Source organism: Eubalaena glacialis, chromosome 6, assembly GCF_028564815.1.
Source record: "Eubalaena glacialis isolate mEubGla1 chromosome 6, mEubGla1.1.hap2.+ XY, whole genome shotgun sequence".
Lineage (NCBI taxonomy): Eukaryota > Metazoa > Chordata > Mammalia > Artiodactyla > Balaenidae > Eubalaena > Eubalaena glacialis.
Window position 1 is genome coordinate 85,397,390 of NC_083721.1, and position 20,756 is coordinate 85,418,145.

At 39.9% G+C, this 20,756-nt stretch overlaps 1 protein-coding gene and 1 non-coding gene across 5 annotated transcripts in view; both read left to right on the top strand.

Moving 5' to 3' along the window:
* The window catches only part of MCCC1 (methylcrotonyl-CoA carboxylase subunit 1), a 60,799-nt gene that overhangs the window by 3,629 nt on the left and 36,414 nt on the right, over positions 1–20,756 (top strand). The window contains exons 1-6 of one of the 4 annotated variants that reach the window (XM_061193364.1): positions 2,269–2,310; positions 4,735–4,806; positions 5,366–5,461; positions 17,252–17,373; positions 17,791–17,938; positions 18,027–18,148. In XM_061193364.1, the coding sequence (XP_061049347.1) occupies positions 4,786–4,806; positions 5,366–5,461; positions 17,252–17,373; positions 17,791–17,938; positions 18,027–18,148 (509 nt within the window). In that variant the 5' untranslated portion in view covers positions 2,269–2,310; positions 4,735–4,785. Of the gene's footprint in view, positions 1–2,173; positions 2,311–4,734; positions 4,807–5,365; positions 5,462–17,251; positions 17,374–17,790; positions 17,939–18,026; positions 18,149–20,756 lie in introns of those variants that run through there. The other 3 variants (XM_061193363.1, XM_061193365.1, XM_061193366.1) reach the window with 3 other exon arrangements.
* TRNAL-UAA (transfer RNA leucine (anticodon UAA)) lies at positions 13,073–13,145 on the top strand. Its single transcript has one exon. It is a non-coding gene; the product is annotated as a tRNA-Leu (tRNA).

Consider the following 20,756-nt stretch of genomic DNA (forward strand, 5'->3'; position numbering starts at 1 on the left):
AGTCGCGCGGGCTGCAGAGCACGCAGACTCAGCAGTTGTGGCGCGCGGGCTTAGTTGCCCCGTGGCATGTGGGATCTTAGTTCCCCGACCAGGGATCGAACTGGCATCCCTTGCATTGTAAGACTGATTCTTAACCACTGGACCATGAGGGAAGTCCCGAAAAACATACTTTTAAATTATATAAAACTTTATTTTTTGAGAAAAATAAATATTATAAACTGTCAAAAACATTTATTTCATGTGTGATGATGGAAGTGTATTTTATTTATAAATACAATAACATGTCATATGACACTGATGCCAGTGAACTGGTGCAGTATTCATTTATATTGCAAGAACCACACACCCCTGTGTACAGAGGGACAGAGGTAGTGGAGCAGAGTGATGAAGAGCTCACATTCTGGAGTGAAGCTAACCTGGGTTCAAATCCTGGAGCTACCATTTTTTTTAGCTCTGTGGTTTCAGGAAAGCAGTATCTCTTTCAATCTTAATATCTTCATTTTTAAAATTGAGATAATAATAATAGCCTCTACTTCATAGGATGATTGTGAGGATTTAAGTCCAAGTTGAGTCTTTAGCAGAGGACCTGGGGCATAGAAAATAGGCATTAACGTGTAGTTATTATTAACTGTGCTTTTTTTTTTTTTTAGCTATTGTAATTTGATCTTTGACATAACAAAGCATCTTTTAATTTTATTTTAAATTGAAAAAGCTGAGTAAGAATTTATGTTAATAAGAGTATCTTGAATTTCATGACTTCTAAAGGCTTATTAACAGCTCTCCCTGATCTGATCACACTGGCATTGATTCTAATCGAGGTCAAAATGGAAAGGCAGCAGAAACTAACACACCATTGTAAAGCAATTATACTCCAATAAAGATGTTAAAAAAAAAACAACAACCCACAATGAGGGGGTACTTCCCTGGTGGTCCAGTGGTTAAGACTCCACACTCCCAATGCAGGGAGCCCGGGTTCGATCCCTGGTCCGGGAGCTAGATCCTGCATGCATGCCACAGCTAAGAGTGCGCATGCTGCACCTAAAGATCTCGCACACTGCAACAAAGGATCCCGCATGCCACAACGAAGATCCTGAGTCCTGCAGCTAAACCCGGTGCAGCCAAAACAAACAAACAAAAAAAGGAAAGGCAAAGAAGATAACTTGGTTTACCCAGAGAGACAATCTGCAATAAAGACAATAGAGACACTATAAGTTAAAGTGACCCTATCTCTGCAAAGGTCTAACTTTACCCTACACAAGTAGCAACATCTACAAATATTGGACATTGAAAAGAAATGCACTGATATTAGCTGAAATGGTTATTTGAGGCTTTGTTATGCTGATTTTACCAAAACAAATGTTTATAACCTAGTTAATATCATAGAATATTTACATTTGGCCCTCTAGTATCCATAGGTCCCGCATCTGCAGGTTCAACCAGCCAAGGATCAAAAATATTTGAAAATTCCAGGAAGTTTCCAAAGCAAATCTTGAATTTGCTGTGCACTGGCAACTATTTATATAGCATTTACATTGTACTTACAACTATTTATGTAGCATTTTTAAAAATATTTATTTATTTATTTATTTATTTTTGGCTGTGTTGGGTCTTCGTTGCTGTGTGCGGGCTTTCTCCAGTTGCGGCGAGCAGGGGCTACTCTTCCTTGCGGTGCACGGGCTTCTCATTGCAGTGGCTTCTCTTTGTTGCGGAGCATGGGCTCTAGGCATACAGGCTTCAGTAGTTGTGGCACATGGGCTGAGTAGTTGTGGCTCACGGGCTCTAGAGCACAGGCTCAGTAGTTGTGGTGCATGGACTTAGTTGCTCTGCGGCATGTGGGATCTTCCCGGACCAGGGCTCGAACCCATGTCCCCTGCATTGGCAGGGAGATTCTTAACCACTGTGCCATCAGGGAAGTCCCTGTAGCATTTATATTATATTAGGTATTATAAGTAATCTAGAGATGATTTGAAGTAAACCGGAGGGTGTGGGTAGGTTATATGCAAATACTACACCGTTTTATACAGTATTAGTATTTATGCATCTGCGGGTTTTGGTGTCTGCAGGGGTCCTGGAACCAGTCCCCCATGGATACTGAGGGACAACTATATTTTGCATTCTCATTCCTTAATTCCCCAGTAACATTTGTGTATGGTTTTCATGGTATTTTAAACAGGACGAAACATTACCAAGGTCCTCATTGCAAACAGAGGAGAAATTGCCTGCAGGGTGATACGAACAGCCAAAAAAATGGGCGTACAGTCTGTGGCTGTTTATAGTGAGGCCGACAGGAATTCCATGCATGTTGACATGGTACGTTGTTAAAAACTGGAAGTCAAATTTTGTAAGTGATCGTATTTGTTTATTGTGTCAGTATTTTACTTCTTTGTTGACAGTTTATATTTGCTAGTATTAACTATGTCTAAGTAGGTAAGTTCAAACTGCTCACTAAAAATTTATCTTGGGAACCTTTTCCAAACGTAACACCAGTGGAACTACACTGTGTGCCTAGTGGTGTAGTTGACTTCTAGGCAAGGTCCTGTCTCATCAAGGATTGGTTAAAATGGTTCAGAGAATGTGGCTGACCCACAGATCACACTGTCAGTGGCGCACATCCAGATCCCCGATGTATCAGGAGAAGGATCGAGGTCAGTCTTAGCAACTACCAGTTACTGGCCAAGGGATCTTAGACAAGTCATTTAATGTTTCTGAGCCTTGACTTAACTGTAAAATTATGACCAGCTTCACCTGGGCTTTCCACACTGCCACTTTTCCCTCGAATTCTGTGCAGGGACTATCTCAAACCAGTTTTGCTCCATTCCAACCTCCGACTCTCCCTGTACCACCTATTCTCAGCAGATGATCTTGAGTCACAGAGGACGTAGAACTGAGCTTCCTGCCACAGAATCTGCTCGCTGCATCTGCATCTGTCCTCTTCCCATCCAAGGCTAGTTGTCTTCCTGTGCTGTGGAGTCCTTCTCCTCTCCCCTGTTAAGAATCTTCCATTTTCTTCTTTTCTCACTGTATACTGTCACTCTAGATCATATCATCAACTCCTGTGGCTTTGCTAAAAACTTCCAAATGTCTATTTCTAGCCCAGACTTTCTTTTGAACATGATACATGTCTATCCAGCCTCCCACTCAACACCTCCACCTGGATGGGCACCAAATCAATATGTCTGAAATTGAACTCATCACCTTTCATCTGTACTGAGCATGCTTTTCTTGCAGACTTCTCTAACCCAGTAGGTGGCAACACCATCGCTCATGAAAATAATAATGCCAGAGATCTGGGAGTCTTTGAATATCTCCCATCTTCCTCCCCTCTCTACATCCTTCCCCCTTCCCCATCTAGACAATCTCCAATTGCTGTTAATTCTGCTTCCCAAACATTTCTTTCCACTTCTTTCTGCCCTCTACCACCTGCACCTTAAGTCAAAGCTGCTATCATCTTTGCCTGGTCAAATGCTGTAGCCTTGTATGTGGTCTCCCTACTTTACCCTTGACCCCCTCCCACAATATTTTCTACACTTCAGCCAGACTGATAGCTTAAAAATCAGATTTTTTCATGTTACTCCTATGCTTTAAATGCTTTAAACCTTTTTATCATCCTCCAGATTATCAATAATTTAAAAGATGGATAGTATTCAGTATTGGTTAATGTGGTTAGAAATTAGGTTATTGATGGAAATGTATATTAGTGACACCATTTCAAGGGATGATTAACCAGGAGCGATTAAAATGTCATATCTTTCACCCAGCCCTGCAAACACTCCTCTAGATCTCTGTCCAGAGACATGCTCATACATATGTGCACCTAGAGGCATGCACAAGATGCTGCCGGCATCCATTTGCCATTACAGCTTAAATGTCCATTTAGAGGTACCTGATTAAATGAACTACGGTACCTTCATACTGTGGAACGTTATGCAATTGTTATAAAAAAATGAGGTAGACGTGTGTACTAGCAAGGAAAGAGCTCTCAAGACATACTGTTAGTGAAAAAAGCAATTGCAGAAGATGACTCTAGAGTTTGATCCTATTGGTGTAAAAACAAAAACTAAAACTGTTGTATGTTTATATAAATATATTCAAATAAATAGGAATGTGGATATGGAAAGGTATGTCCCAAATTGATCATAGAGGTTATATCTGGAAGGGGTTTAGAATGAGGGAGAGGGGCAATGCCAAAGGACTCCTTTGCTTCTGTATTATTGTTCACAGTCTTTAGAATGAGAATGGATTTGTGTATTGTGGAATTAAAAGTTTAAATTAAAAACACACACTTTAAAAAGTCTCATCATGTGTCCCCTTGGGAGACAATCCAAAGCTTTAACCTCCCACAAGGCCCTCTGAAATCTGCATCCCCCTGTCTTCCAGCCACATGTCTGGTCCCTGACCCCTTATTCATTGCTCCAGCCACACAAGCCTCCTTCAGTCCCTCAAATGGGCCAGATTTCTTCCCACCCCAGGACCTTCATATGTGTTGTTTTCTCTGCCAGTGAGGCTTGCCCCCATCTCCATTCCTGTTCCAAACTCCACCGCCTCCGCCTGTTTGCCTGGCCAGGTCCCAGGTCAAGGAGCCCCTTGACCTTCCCTCCCAGCCTTTCCCTGACCAGACTAAACCTGATCCTCTTCCTCTTACCTGCATTGTGTCCTCTGTGTTTCCTTCTTGGCCTTTATCACAGCTCTCATTAAGTGTGTGAATGTATGTTTGATGTTTGTCTCTTCCTCTAGACAGAGACACTTGTCCTATTTACTGATGTATAGGCAGCTTCACCTCAAAGCATGGCACATAGTGGGCATTCGGTAAGTCTTTGAATGAATGAATGATATTGTGTATCTGGTCTGCTTCAAGGGGTGCTATGATTATATGAAAGTTTTAAGGGACAATATAAAAATAGTTCATAAATGTATAGAAGGGGTATTATCATACTCTAATAATTATATAAACTTAAGGAAACTTTGTAATTTTATTTCTTACTGTATACATCTGTTGTATATTTTGTCTCTGTTGTCAAATTGTACATTTTTGGCATTAACTACATTTAAGGTTACTATTGTTGCTAATAATAATACTGTGACTAATGCCTCTTGCCTTCTAACCCAAGGCACTTTAATTTCACTCTAAGTGTGTGTTTTATACATAAAAGTCAAGTTTTGGTACCCTCCTCCTGTGAAAGATTCCAAACTGGCTTATTTTTATAATATAGACATGAGCTGCTACTTCTGTTTCTCAATTCTTTCATTGTTCTTAGGAGCCAGCATTTTTATTTATAATAATAAGATGACCCAGCAGCAGTTCTGTATAGTGTACTAGTGTGTACCAGCTGTGTGGTCTTTTAAGCATGTAATATTCCTTCAACAGGCAGATGAAGCACATTCCATCGGCCCCGCTCCCTCACAGCAGAGCTACCTTTCTATGGAGAAAATCATTCAAGTGGCCAAGATCTCCGCTGCACAGGTAAAAGAGTCATGAAGAAATTTGCATTGCAGGGACTTCCCTGGTGGTCCAGTGGTTAGGATTCTGCGCTTCTAATGCAGGGGGCGCATGTTCGATCCCTGGTTGGGGAGCTAGGATCCCACATGCCACGTGGTGTGGCCAAAAAAAAGAAGAAATTTGCATTGCAAAAGGAATAAGTTTTGTACAGGTTACACAAAATTGCTTATTATTTACAGAACTCGTTCTCTATTTTTAGCTGTTCCCAAGATTTTTACATTTGATTATGGGATTGTTATTGTAAAGTAGGCGTGTTGCTTCTCACTTCTCAGCCACTCTACCGTCTTACTGAGTCCTGTGCACTTTAGATCTTTGGGGAAACAGATGGAGGGAGGGTTTAATTACAAATTTAAATTAAGAGGGAATTCAGCTCTTCTACCTTCAAAGCCAGATCCTAGGAACATCGGATTCTTTGGGAGAAATAGATGGTGCTCTAAATTACAAGGAAAAATAGAATCAAGAAAGAAATCCTTTTCCCTCTTGACTTCCCAGTCTCATTCTAAGGCCCCGCTCCCTGTTTTTCCAATATCCCAGACTCAAAATTTTGCTGTTATTGTATCTGTCATCCTTCAAAATAAAATAGGAACCAACTTGTGTTGAATCTTTCTTTGAAATGTCTCCAGAAGTTGTTCTTTTTAATCACACAGCCAGACCTTATGATCTCTTATCTGGATTTCTGATTCTCAGCTGGTTTCCCTACTTCTAAATCCCTTGCCCATCCAATGAGTTGTGCTAGACAGATAACTGCTAGCAGTTGTTTTTACTGCAAGACAGATGTAAGACAGATGTTTCTTAAACCCTTGTTTCATTATTACCACCTGCTCTTTTTTTTTTTCCTCAATAACTTCACCCCTTTCTCATCCTATTCCCCAGTTAGTAAATCTTTTGTGGTTACAAGATAAAGTTCAAACTCTTCAGCCTAGCATTTAAGAGTTTCCAGTATTTGTCAAAACTTATTTCTCATCGCCACTTGTTTATTATGGTTGCAATGAACTTTTCTCTGTCTTTACATATCATGCTTATTTCTCTAGGCATTTGCTTATTTTGTTCCATGTGCCGGAAATGCTCTTTTCCTCCTTCTCATATCATTCATGCATTTATTCACTCAGCAAACGTTACTTGATCTCCTGCTTTGTGCCAGCTTCTAAGCATGTATGCAGGGACTTCCCTAGTGGTCCAGTGGTAAAGGATCCGCCTTCAAATGCAGGGGACGCAGGTTCGATCCCTGGTCGGGGAACTAAGATCCCACATGCCACGGCGCAACTAAGCCCATGCGCTCTAGAGCCCATGTGCTGCAACTACTGAGTCCGTGCACTCTGGAGCCTGCACACCACAACTAGAGAGAAGCCCGAGCACCGCAACAAAAGATCCCGCATGCCGCAACGAAGATCCCGCGTGCTGTAACTAAGACCCGGTGCAGCCAAATAAATAAATATTTTAAAATAAAGCATATATGCAGCAATGACTAACACAGTTTATACCCTATGTCTGAAGCTACACTCTTGTAGGTGAGGCAGAAAATAAATACTGGGTTGGCCCAAAAGTTTGTTCGTAATATGTTACGGAAAAACCTGAACGAACTTTTGGGCCAACCCAGTATTTAAAGGAGTAAAGAACTAATATAACTAGGAATGTTATAAGTGGTGGGAAGAAAGTAAAGCCAGATAAGGGGGTAAAGACTGGTTAGGAAATGCTTTTAAATAGGGTGATCAGTGGAGGCCTCTTTGAAGAGGTGACACTTGAACAGGGACCTGCCTGATGAGAAGGAGCCAGCCATATGAAGCACTTGACGAGAAAGGTTCAGTCACATGGGACTGCCAGGACGCTGAGATGAGTACAAGCTTGTGTTCAAGGGACAAAAATATTCAGTGTGGAGTGTGGAGTGAAGGCAATGAGGGGCTGTGTCATTCAGGATCCAGTTAGTAAAACTGAAATTCCATTAGATATTTCAACAGAGGGAGATTAATTTAGGGATTGGTTCCACCAGTTTTAGAGGACTAGAAGAGAAAAAAGTATGTTGAAATTACCTACTGATAAAACTACAGGTATTGATAACCACCCCTTGGGCTGAGGAAGAGGTTGGAGGAAGGACCTTCTGCAGCTCTTGCTCAGTTCTCTATGGAGGGGCCCTACCTGGCTGCAGGGAGCATAACGAGGCTGGTTCTGGAAGTTCCAAGAGAGACTAAACACGGGAACTGCTGCTGCCCAGGGTGGAAGAACAGGAAGCTTCCCTGGCTTCCAGTTTCCCTACAGTGACCCCTGCTGGTGGAACCTGATAGGAAACCAGCTGGCAAGAACAGTAATTTGCAGGGCCCTGTCGCCATACTCAGTATGGAAGGTTGGGTTTGGAGCTGGAAAACCAACTGACACAGGAGGAAAGTGGTAGATGATGAAGCTGAGAGTGGTAGAAGCAGCATCATTTAGAGCATTATAGGCCTTACTGAGGAGTTTGCATTTCATTCTAAGTAGCTATTGGAGGATTTTAAGCAGGGGAGGGAGGTGATCTGATTTATATTTTAATAAGATCATTGTGGCTGCCGGTGGGGAATAGGCTAGTGGGATAGGGCAAAGGTGGGGTGATAACAAACACAGTAGGCAGAGTAATTAGGAGTCAATTGCAGTAGTCTTGCCCTTCACTGCCACTGGAATTCCTGCCTCTTACAATTACTTTCATGACTCTAGTCACACTGATGTCTCCCTTTTCCTTTAGCATTTGCTTTCCTGTTCCAGTCATCTTTATACTTAATTAGCTATTTTCTTGTTTAACAATTTTAATGCATATCATGACTCCTCAACTCACTTGTGCTCCGTTTAAGAGAAGAACCCACAACTGAGACTTATTTTCTCTACCTCCTAACATTCCCATGACCTGGCACAGAGGGTCATTAATTTGAATTAATGAATATATGCGGTTGTTTTGTATTTATGTGTTTCTGCATCTATGTTCTCTTCTTTAGAATCAGAGTTTCTAGACTGAACAATGTAGGCACTGATTTATACACACAGGTATTTAAAATATGCTTGTTTCTAAAGTTTTTTAGTTATCATTTGGAGTAAAAGGCCCTTAGGAATCCAGGCACTTTAACATAATTGTCACTTTGTATTTATCGCATGTTTGAGCTTACATGAGACAGTATTATTACCGCCATTTTACAAATATAAAATGCACAGGATACGTGATACCCAAAATCATCTAGTCTCACTACTCAAAGTGTGGTCCATGGCATCATTTGGTAGAAATGCAGCTTCTTAGGCCGCACTCCAAGCCCACTGTAATTTACATTTTTATGCATAATTTGCATTTTTTCAAGGTCCTCAGGTGCTTTGAAAGCAAAACTCGTCTCATCATTGAAAGAGAAAGAATTAAACAAAAGTATTCTGACTCTCAGCCCTATTGCCTATTTCTTTAAGTAACAACTCTATAGCAAGTTTATGATATGTTAATTCTGGAGAATTTGTGAACTCTGTCTATCTGGATTAGTATTATGTTAGATGCCATAATAACACAAACAATGAGAAAAGAGTAAATAATTTTCACACATTTTGCCTGGATATTCAAGATCTGAGGTGACTTGCAACATTACAGATAGTGGTTAAGACTAAGATAAAAGCAAAAAATAAGTAATATGGGACTATTATTGGGGCATAGTGGTTGGAATTAAGTCAGAAAACTTAGGCCAAGGAAAGCTTCTTTAGTTCTTCCTGGCAGCCCTGATCAAAAAGGAAATTTGGCGGGTTACAATTTACAGGGCTCTTTAATAAGAGGATATTTACCAATTAAGGGAGCAAACCTAGCCCTTACTTTGACTTGGAGGAAGAATCATATTGATCCTTCTAATAAAGCAGCGGTCCCCAGCCTTTTTTGATACCAGGGACTGGTTTCGTGGAAGACAATTTTTCCACAGACCGGGTGCAGGGTGGGGGGATGGTTTGGGGATGATTCAAGCACATTACATTTATTGTGTACTTTATTTCTATTATTATTACATTGTAATATATAATAAAATAATTATACAACTCACCATAATGCAAAATCAGTGGGAGTCCTGAGCTTGTTTTCACTTGCCACTCACTGATAGGGGTTTTTTGGTTTTTTGGGGTTTTTTTAAATTTATTTATTTATTTATTTATTTTTGGCTGCGTTGGGTCTTCATTGCTGTGTGGGCTTTCTCTAGTTGCAGTGAACTGGGGCTACTCTTTCATTGCGGTGGCTTCTCTTGTTGCGGAGCACGGGCTCTAGGTGCAAGGGCTTCAGTAGTTGTGGCACATGGGCTCAGTAGGTGTGGCTCGCGGGCTCTGGAGTGCAGGCCCAGTAGTTGTGGCACATGGGCTTAGTTTCTCTGCAGTATGTGGGATCTTCCCGGACCAGGGCTTGAACCTGCATCCCTTGCATTGGCAGGTGGATTCTTAACCACTGTGCCACAAGGGAAGCCCACTGATAGGGTTTTTTTTTTTTTTTTTTTTTGGCTGTGTTGGGTCTTCGTTTCTGTGCACGGGCTTTCTCCAGTTGTGGCAAGCGGGGGCCACTCCCCACCGCGGTGCGCGGGCCTCTCACCATCGCGGCCTCTCCCGCCGCAGAGCACAGGCTCCAGACGCGCAGGCCCAGTAATTGTGGCCCACGGGCCCAGCCGCTCCGCGGCATGCGGGACCCTCCCAGACCAAGGCTCGAACCCGTGTCCCCCGCATTGGCAGGCAGACTCTCAACCAGTGCGCCACCAGGGAAGCCCACTGATAGGGTTTTAATATGAGTCTGCAAGCAATTGATTTACTATGGTCTCTGTGCAGTCAAGCCTCTCTGCAGATGATAATCTGTATTTGCAGCCACTCCCCAGCTATATCCCTCGCATGCGCAGTTCACAGTAGGGTTCGCACTCCCATGAGGCTCTAATGCCGGCGCTGATCTGACAGGAGGTGGAGCTCAGGCAGGAATGCGAGCAATGGGGAGTGGCTGTAAATACAGATGAAGCTTTGCTCGCTCGCGCCCCCCCCCCCCCCCCCCCCCGGTCCCCCCCGCTCACCTCCTGCTGTATAGCCTGGTTCCTAACAGGCCGTGGACTGGTACCAGTCTGTGACCCAGGGGTTGGGGCCCCCTGTAATAAAGGACATTGAATGACATGTGCATAGTGATTTTGAAAGAAGTTTGCCAAAAATGTAGAATTCTTTTTTTTTATACAAATACAATTTTTAAAGGGTATGTTCCATTTACAGTTATTACAAAATATTGGCTATATTCTCCATGTTGTACAATATATTCTTGTAGCTTATTTTATACATAATAGTTTATACCTCTTAATCTCCTACCCCTATTTTGCCCCTTCCATTTTCCCTCTCCCCACTGGTAACCACTAGTTTGTTCTCTATATCTGTGAGTCTGCTTGGTTTTTTTGGGGGGCCACGCAGCACGGCTTATGGGATCTTAGTTGCCCAATCAGGGATCGAACCCGGGCCCCTGGCAGTGAGAGCACCAAGTCCTAACCACTGGACCACCAGGGAATTCCCTGCTTCTTTTTTGCTATGTTTGCTAGTTTGTTGTATTTTTTAGATTTCCTCATATAAGTGATATCATAAAGTATTTGTCTTTCTCTGTCTGACTTTTTTCACTTAACATAACGCCCTCCAAGTCCATCCATGTTGCTGCAGATGGCAAAATTTCATTCTTTTTTATGGCCGAGTAGTATTCCATTCTATACATATACCACATCTTCTGTATCCAGTCATCTATTGATAGGCACTTACGTTGCTTCCAGATCTTGGCAATTGTAAATAATGCTGCTATGAACGTTGGGGTTCATGTATCTTTTCAAATTAGTGTCTTTATTTTTTTCAGATATATACCCGGGAGTGGAATTGCTGGGTCATATGGTAGTTCTATTTTTAGTTTTTTGAGAAACCTCCATACTGTTTTCCACAGTGGCTGCGCCACAGTGGCTGCACCAATTTACATTCCCACCAACAGTGTAGAAGTGTTCCCTTTTCTCCATATCCTCGCCAACATTTGTTATTTCTGTTCTTTTTGATGGTAACCATTCTGACAGTTGTGAGATGATATCTCATTTGGTTATGATTTGCATTTCCCTGATGATTAGTGATGTTGAGCATCTTTTCATGTGCCTGTTGGCCATCTGCATTTCCTCTTTGGAAAAATGTCTATTCAGTTCTTCTGCCCATTTTTTAATCGGGTTGTTTGTTTTTTTGATGTTGAGTTGTATGAGCTGTTTATATATGTTGGATATTAATCGCTTATCAGTCATATCATTTGCAAACGTTTTTTCCCATTCAGTAGGTTGTCTTTTAGTTTTGGCAATGGTTTCCTTTGCTGTGCAAAAGCTTTTAAGTTTAATTTGGTTCCATTTGTTTATTTTTGCTTTTATTTCCTTTACTTTAGGAAATGAATCAAAAAAAATATTGCTGCAATTTATGTCAAAGAGTGTTCTGCCTGTGTTTTCCTCTAGGAGTTTTATAGTATCCGGTCTTACATTTAGGTCTTTAATCTGTTTTGAGTTTATTTTTGTATATGGTGTTAGAGAATGTTCTAATTTTATTCTTTTACATGTAGGTGTCCAGTTTTCCCACCACTTATTGAAGAGACTGTCTTTTCTCCATTGTATATTCTTGCCTCCTTTGTCGTAGATTGATTGACAAGTGTGTGGGGTTTTTTTCTGGGCTCTCTATCCTGTTGCATTGATCTGTGTGTCTCTTTTTGTGCCAGTACCATACTGCTTTGACTACTGTAGCTCTGTAGTATAGTCTGAAGTCAGGGAGCATGATTCCTCCAGCTCTGTTCTTTCTCAAATTTGTTTTGGCTATTTGGGGTCTTTTGTGTTTCCATGTAGACTTCTAAATGTGGCCATTTTAACATAGGCGTTTTTATAGATGTTAGAGTAAAATTTACACTTGAGCTAAATTTCTGGTGATTTGCCTGGTAACACGGCTGTATTGAGAGACTCTAAAAGATGTAATGGTAATCATGCTCATTAGGCTAGTCCTCTTGACAGTCAGTTTTCTCAGGCTTTCTCTGGCTGGGAAAGAGGTAGTAGTAGTAAGTGCTGGCTGAAGATTAGAATCACTGAGGAGCCTTTTAAAGAGAATGTTGATACAGTACCGTGGGAGGGCCTAAAGTCACCTGGAAGGGAGCTTTATGCTCTCTGGTGGAATGCTAGTGATTATTTCTTGAGCTGAGTGTTGTCTACACAGGTGTATTCAGTTTATGAAAACTATGTTTATAAAAACTGTATACTTATAATGTGCACTTTTTTGTAAGTATATTATTCTTTAATGAAAAGCTTTTGCCAGACCTCACTGATCCCCTTAGTTATCTGGATCAGCTCCTGAACATGAATGTTTTGTAAAAGTGCTCCAGTTTCTTTTAATGTGCCATCAGGAATGAATAACTTTGTTCGAGATGTTTCAAAATCACTGACAAGTAACTTTAATGAACATAGGAAGTTATTTAACTAAATACTGGTCATCTATGTGGTTGACCAAAAGGAAATCCAAATGTCATAAGAATCACAGATGTGGGTAGGAAATTCTTGGTAATAAGAATTTGAAAAAAAAAAGAATTTTTGAGGGAGTTCCCTGGTGGTCCAGTGGTTAGGATTCCAGACTTAAACTGCTGGGGGCCCAGGTTTGATCCCTGGTCGGGGAACTAAGATCTTGCAAGCCACGCAATGTGGCCAAAAATTAAAAAATGTTAAAAAAAAAAAAAAGAATTTGAAGAGTATGGCTTGTCCCCTCCACCACGGAAAGGACACATCTCATTTTTGCTGAAGACAGAGCTAATAACAACAACAACAACTTTGGACCTGTGCATATGCTTGAACAAACACAGAGCAGAATAGACACAAACTAAAAACATGGAAGAAATTATTTTGGCAGAGATTTAAGGGTAGGAGATGATGCCAGTTTTCTGTCTTTATTGTTAAAGGCATATTAGTACTATGGGATGAACAATCTAAACAAGCTTACAATCCTGTGATCCACCAGGGTGAATTGGCAGCTAGATACATGCCTGATGGCTTGGAATTAGCCCGCTGGTAATAGTAGTATTGTTAGATTTCCTGTTTAATCCATTCAAATGCTCGAGGATACTGTGGTTTGGATATATTAAAGTGTTCACCCTAAGAGAAATTAGTTAAACTTCTTGAGGCCATTCCCATAATGTGTTTGAATATTATTTTTTGCAAGGAGACAGCTGCTTTTCTTCTTAGTTATGAAAGGAGAGTATTTATCTGGTTAATCAGGGTTCTGTCAAATTAAGTATCTGTTCCAAAAGAAAGGAGGCTAGCAACCAACACTTTGAAAATGAAATTAAGGAAACAGTTACATTTGTAATAACATCAAAGAAAATCAAATACTTAGTAATAAAGTTAGCAAAAGCAGTTCAAGACCTATGTACTGAAAACTATAAAACATTGCTGAGAAAAATTAATGAAGACTTGTACATGCATGTTTATAACAGCATTACTCATAATAGCCAAAAACTGGGGAAAATCCAAATTAATAAAAAACAAAATATGATATATCCATACAATCTGTAAACAAATGTGCTATATTTATCCATGTTGTGGCATGCATCAGTATTTCATTTTTCGTTTGTGGGTGAACCACAGAAAATTATGCTGAGTTTAAGAAGCCATACATATAAGGCTACGGACTATATGATTCCATTGTATGAGACTTCTAAAAGAGGAGAAATTATAGAGAGAAAAAGCAGGTCAGTAGTTGCCTGGTTCTGTAAGCAAGGATCAATCATTTATGCACATGGGTACATAGGAACTTCTGGTAGAAGTGTTCTAAAACCGGATTATATTTATAGTCCAGTTATAGCACAGTTGTATAAATTTGCTAAATTCATCAAACTGGAAATGAGTGAATGTTATGCATTGTAAAGCATACCTTTAAAAAAGCTGTTAAAAAACCAGGGAGGACTGGGAGGTAGGCCTGCTTTACTTTGCCTAATATAAATAATATTTGACATTTCATGAAAAATGACTAAAATTAAACTTTGGTTTAAAAGGAGCAAAACTCCAGGCTGACATCAAAATGTGATTTTTTAGCATTTTATTCACTATCTAGAATTTTGCTGTTTGCTGTCACTAAGATGTGGGTTTTTCTATTCACATGAGTTTCCCAGACATCTGAAGCTTACTGCTTTTATTTTGAAATGTTCTTTGGACATAACTATTTTGAAATAGGGTTGGATAAGCTTTTTATTTTTACATTCTCTTGGTTATAATTAAACATACTTAATTATTATTTTAAAAGAACAAAAATGCCCTCAGAACTATTGAAGTTGGAGAGTTGCCTTATCCTCACTAAACCATTTAAGCCTTTTTGCTTTCCTCTGTTTCCTCCCTTTTCACTGTCAGCATGTTTCTCTTAGCAGTCTTGCTGTCATTCAGTTACTGATTTTCCTCTTCTGTGGCCTAGAAAGCCAAGTAAATAAATTTCTTAAAACTCTGAGTAAGTTGCAAGTGGTTAGGTTAAAATATGAGGGGGGTCCTCTTTCACTGAAGTATATATAGACTTTAGTACTCTATGACCTTTTGTTTGCTTCTTAGCTTTTTTTCTGGAAAGGTGACATCTGCAGATAGTGACCTGAAGCTAAATGAGTTAGTATTATGCTAGGGTGCTCTTTTCAGCTTTTGGATACATGGTTTCAGTTCTAGGCCAGCTTTATATGGAGACACTGCAAACAACCCCCCACTCCCCTTACCACTCTGAAGCCCTTTACTCCTACTTGCTGATATTACTTGACATCTCGTGTATATTGGGCTGGCCAAAAGTTTCATTCGTTTTTTTCTGTAAGGTGGCTCTAGTAGCACTTAGTTGTCTTTAACTTCATTTGAAACAATTTTGTTAGGTTGTATGTGACAGCTGTCATATCAGCGTGCATTTAAAAAAGACTTATCAAAATTGGTGAATTTTTGTGTAGCCATTTTAATACTGTAGATGGAAGAAAAAAAGCAACATTTTCGGCATATTATGCTTTATTATTTCAAGAAAGGTAAAAATGCAACTGAAACACAAAAAAAGATTTGTGCAGTGTATGGAGAAGGTGCTGTGACTGATCGAACGTGTCAAAAGTGGTTTGCGAAAGTTTGTGCTGGAGATTTCTCGCTGGACGATGCTCCACTGTTGGGTAGACCAGTTGAAGTTGATAGCGATCAAATCGAGACATTAATTGAGAACAATCAACATTATACCACGCAGGAGATAGCCGGCATACTCAAAATATCCTAACCAAGCGTTGAAAATCATTTGCACCAGCTTGCTTATGTTAATTGCTTTGATGTTTGGGTTCCACATAAGTTAAGCAAAAAAAACCTTCGTGACCATATTTTCCAATGTGATTCTCTACCTAAACGTAACAAAACTGTTCAGTTTTTAAAACAAATTGTGACGGGCGATGAAAAGTATATACTGTACAATAATGTGAAACGGAAGAGATCGTGGGGCAAGTGAAATGAACCACCACCAACCACACCAAAGGCCGGTCTTCATCCAAAGAAGGTGATGTTGTATATATGGTGGGGTTGGAAGGGAGTCCTCTATTATGAGCTCCTTCTGGAAAACCAAACGATTAATTCCAACAAGTACTGCTCCCAAGTAGACCAACTAAAAGCAGCACTCGATGAAAAGCGTCCAGAATTAGTCAACAGAAAACGCATAATCTTCCGTCAGAATAATGCAAGACCGCATGTTTCTTTGTTGACCAGGCAAAAACTGTTACAGCTTGGCTGGGAAGTTCTGATTTATCCACCATATTCACCAGACATTGCACCTTCGGATTTCCATTTATTTTAGTCTTTACAAAATTCTCTTAATGGAAAAAATTTCAATTCCCTGGAAGACTGTAAAAGGCACCTGGAACAGTTCTTTGCTCAAAAAGCTAAAAAGTTTTGGGAAGATGGAATTATGAAGTTGCCTGAAAAATGGCAGAAGGTAGTGGAACAAAAGGGTGAATATGTTGTTCAATGAAGTTCACGGTGAAAATGAAAAATGTGTCTTTTATTTTTACTTAAAAACCAAAGGCACTTTTTGGCCTACCCAATACCTAAAAGAATTTAAAACAGGAACTCAAACAGGTATTTGAACACCAGTGTTCATAGTGGCATTATTCACAATAGCCAAAAGATGGAAACAATCCACACGTCCATCAACAGATGAATGGATGAACAAAATGTGGAATATACCTGCAGTGGATCATTAGTCAGCCATAAAAAGGAATGAAATTCTGATACATGGATCAACCTTGAAAAACACCATGCTAAATAAAATAAGCCAGAGACAAATGGACAAATATTGTATGATTCCACTTTTATCAGGTACAGAGAATAGGCAGATTTATAGAGGTGGAAAGTAAAATAGAGGTTATCAGGGAATGGGGAATTACTATTTAATATGTATAGAGTTTCTTTGGGGGATGATGGATGATGGTAATGGTTGCACAACATTGTGAATGTACTTAATGCCACTGAACTATACACTGAACAGTGGTTAAAATGGTAAATTTGATGTGTGTATTACCATAATGAAAAGAAATATAGATTTTTCTGGTTTGGGTAAGGCTTTAGAACTTTAGTATTAAAGTTCTAAAGAAACCTCTCTTTAGCAACATATTCTGATAGAGACCACAGTATACCTATCACCAGTATAGGGAGAGGCCTCCCCAGCGGAAGATTCTATCACCTGCATCAGAGTCTGCCAGTGGAGCACTAGAAGGTTTATCCTTTCATTTCTCCTTTCTAGGCTATCCATCCGGGATATGGTTTTCTCTCAGAAAACATGGAATTTGCCGAACTGTGTAAGCAAGAAGGAATTATTTTTATAGGTCCTCCTTCATCAGCAATTAGAGACATGGGTATAAAGAGGTATGAGTTTATATCTTTTAAATACAGCCATAGGAAGACTAATTGAAATGGTTTGTTTTAACTATAATAGACATGTTAATTATACCCTTTTGTCATCATAGGCAAAAGTTATTTATTTGCCACTACAGTGAGTTACAGAAAATATTCAACTAATTAGTGTTTCTAATCAATGTGTTAATCAGTTTTGGGGGATTAAAAACAAGGTGGGATGAGCTACCACATGAAAACTGGATTGAGAAAACTAATAGATATTTTAACATTTGTATTAATATTTGTTGTCTCAGACTATAGTCCTTTTACCTATGGAATGTTTTATTTTTAAAGTTCCATTATATTTTATAGACTAGGAAGTATTTGTGTTTCCCTTGTATGAAATAATTCATAGATTTGGGGCATCTTGGTTTTTTTATTCTAAAGCACAGCCAAATCCATCATGGCTGCTGCTGGAGTGCCTGTTGTGGAAGGTTATCACGGTGATGACCAATCAGACCAATGCCTGAAAGAGCATGCTAGGAGAATCGGTTACCCCGTCATGATTAAAGCCATCCGTGGTGGAGGAGGAAAAGTAAGATTGCGCATGCTCGTGTTTTCCATTTTGGGCTAGTCTAATTTGTTTTACTTATGTTGTAGTCGTAACTATCTTTCCATCTTAGGGTATGAGGATCATTAGATCCGAAAAAGAATTTCAAGAGCAGTTAGAATCAGCGCGGAGAGAAGCTAAGAAGTCTTTCAATGATGATGCGATGCTGATTGAGAAGTTTGTGGACACACCAAGGTGGGTTCAGCTTTTTTTTCTGACTCAAATTTTTTAAAATTTATTTATTTATTTATTTTTGGCTGCGTTGGGTCTTCGTTGTGGTGCGCGGGCTTCTCATTGCAGTGGCTTCTCTTGTTGCGGAGCACGGGCTCTAGGCGCCCGGGCTTCAGTAGTTGTGGCACATGGGCTCAGTAGTTGTGGCTCGCGGGCTCCAGAGCACAGGCTCAGTAGTTGTGGGGCACGGGCGTAGTTGCTCTGCGGCATGTGAGATCTTCCCAGACCAGCGATCGAACCCGTGTCCCCTGCATTGGCAGGCGGATTCTTAACCACTGCACCACCAGGGAAGTCCTCAATTCATTTCTTGTTGATGGAATTTAGAGTCTTTTCAAAATAAAAAAAAATTCTTGTAAGAAACTAAGCTTTATCTTACAGATAAAGCATCATTTGAGATGCTCAGAAAATGGTAATAGTTAGCCAAATTGAATTGTGAGTGATATGTTAACAAATATACTAATAGCTCACCCTTGTATTGCACTTAACCATGTGCCAGGTTCTAAGTATTTTACATATACTAAGTAATAATCTTGCTATCCTTCTATTTCTAGTCTAATTCCTGCAACAATCCCATTAGGCGGACCCTGTTCCCATTTTTCAGGTGAAAATACTGAGCAACAGAGAGGTCATCTGACTTGCCTGAGGTCTCCCAGCTGGGAAGTGGTGAAGCTGGGATTTGAATCCAGGCAGTTTGACTCCAGAATTCACACTCTAAGTGACCACACCGAACTGCTTCTCTGGGTACCACTATAGCAGATACTACGTAGATTTCTAATTTATTTTATTATCAGGAATTTTATTTTCATGTGTATTGCTTAAAATAAGATATTAATTATAAAAGCTTCTTTTTTCATAGATTTTGTGTTAAATACAGACACACACACACACACACACACACACATACACATATATATAAACCTGTAAGTCAAGTGACTTTATAGAGAAAAATTCATTTGGGGACCATGACCAGAGAGAGATTTACCTTGAAGGTAATGAACTAAAGCTTCAGGCCCTTCTCTTGCATGAACCTCTTTGAAGATCCTGTACCCAATTTTGTACTCATCTTAAAGTGGGCTCCCAAATTGTTTTTGTTTCAAGCCCTACAAAACTTAGAACTGTCCCTGAGCATGGCACAGTAATTAAATTCATTTAGAATGTGATAGTTAAAAAAAACAAAAAAGTCAATCTCAAAATAGGCCAGTTGATTAGGAGAGCACAACGTATGCCACCTATTAGTGGGAAATAAGGCAAAAATGGAGGAAGTTCTAAGGTAAATTGAAGGTTCCTTTCCACAGTATCTTTCAGAAAAGGATAGGCTAACTATCCACATTGGCATACTCTTGAGTTAAAATTGTCGTGGAGAGATCAGCTAGCTATTTCAGTGACTGTAACTCAATGCCTGCAACATTTTTGAAGATGTGGTTTCTTTGCTTGTGAAATGTTAGCTAAATATTACCTCACATTGTAATTTATTCTCTCAATACCTGGAAAGCTCCTGGGAATCAAGGACCTGGTAGTTTCTTTCTTTTTGTTTTCCCATATATATTACCTGGCATTATTTTCTTCATGATAGGCATCAGTAATATTTTTTTAAATATAGAAATAATATGAATACATTACAAACTTGGAAAATACAAGAGATGGAAAGCAAAGTCAGTCATAAGCTCATTCTCCTAATACAAGTATTAGCATTTCTACATATTTTTCTTCTGTGTTTTCTAGTAATAACATTTCAATATCATGATAATCACTATTTTATATTCTGCTAAATAATTATCTGTTGAGTTAATGGAGTACCAGAAGATTGTCAAGGTGGTGCTGATAACTGAGAAAAGTAGAAATCAAGATGTATTATATAATAAATCTGATCAGACCTATTGAGCTTATCTGAAAGGTTGGGATAGATAACAGTCTTCAAAGTGTACTATTTTAGAGGATTAAAAAAGAATCAGATTCCTTCCTCACTTCATATTCAGTGCACATTCTAGAAGGATTAAAAATGTGAGAGGGTATCATGATCCCTGTTACAGATGGAGAAGCAGGGCCAGAAGGTGAAGTATCGACCAGTTCTCAGAGTCACGTCTGCCTGCCGATGCCTGTCTGGCTGCTCCAGGGCCTCCAGTAACTGACCTTGTATAGCACCTTCATGAGCAGAAGACTCAGATCCAGCTCCTGACCTAACACACACATGAGTCATGAGACCAGGACCCATTTCCCAGGCATGTGACCTGGGCAGTTGCACAGGGCCCTGAGCTCAGAAGGGTCCATATTTGGTTTAGTACCCCATTTAAAAGGGGCCCTGCATTTTCATTTTGCAATGGATCCATAAATTATGTAATGGGTCCTGCATGTGACTTTGGACGAGAAAAGGAACAGATGAGATGAGGAAATCTGGCTGGGGCAGCCACAGAGGAAGTAGAGGCCAGGGGTTGTGAGGGCCCTCTCTTCTCGGTTCTCAGTGGATCCCTCCATCCCCTGCTTTGAAAGGAAACAATGGCTCCTGCTTAAGAGGCTTCACCTCCCCAGCCTTCTGGGTCAAGCAGATTCTGCATATGAGTCATATATGATATTT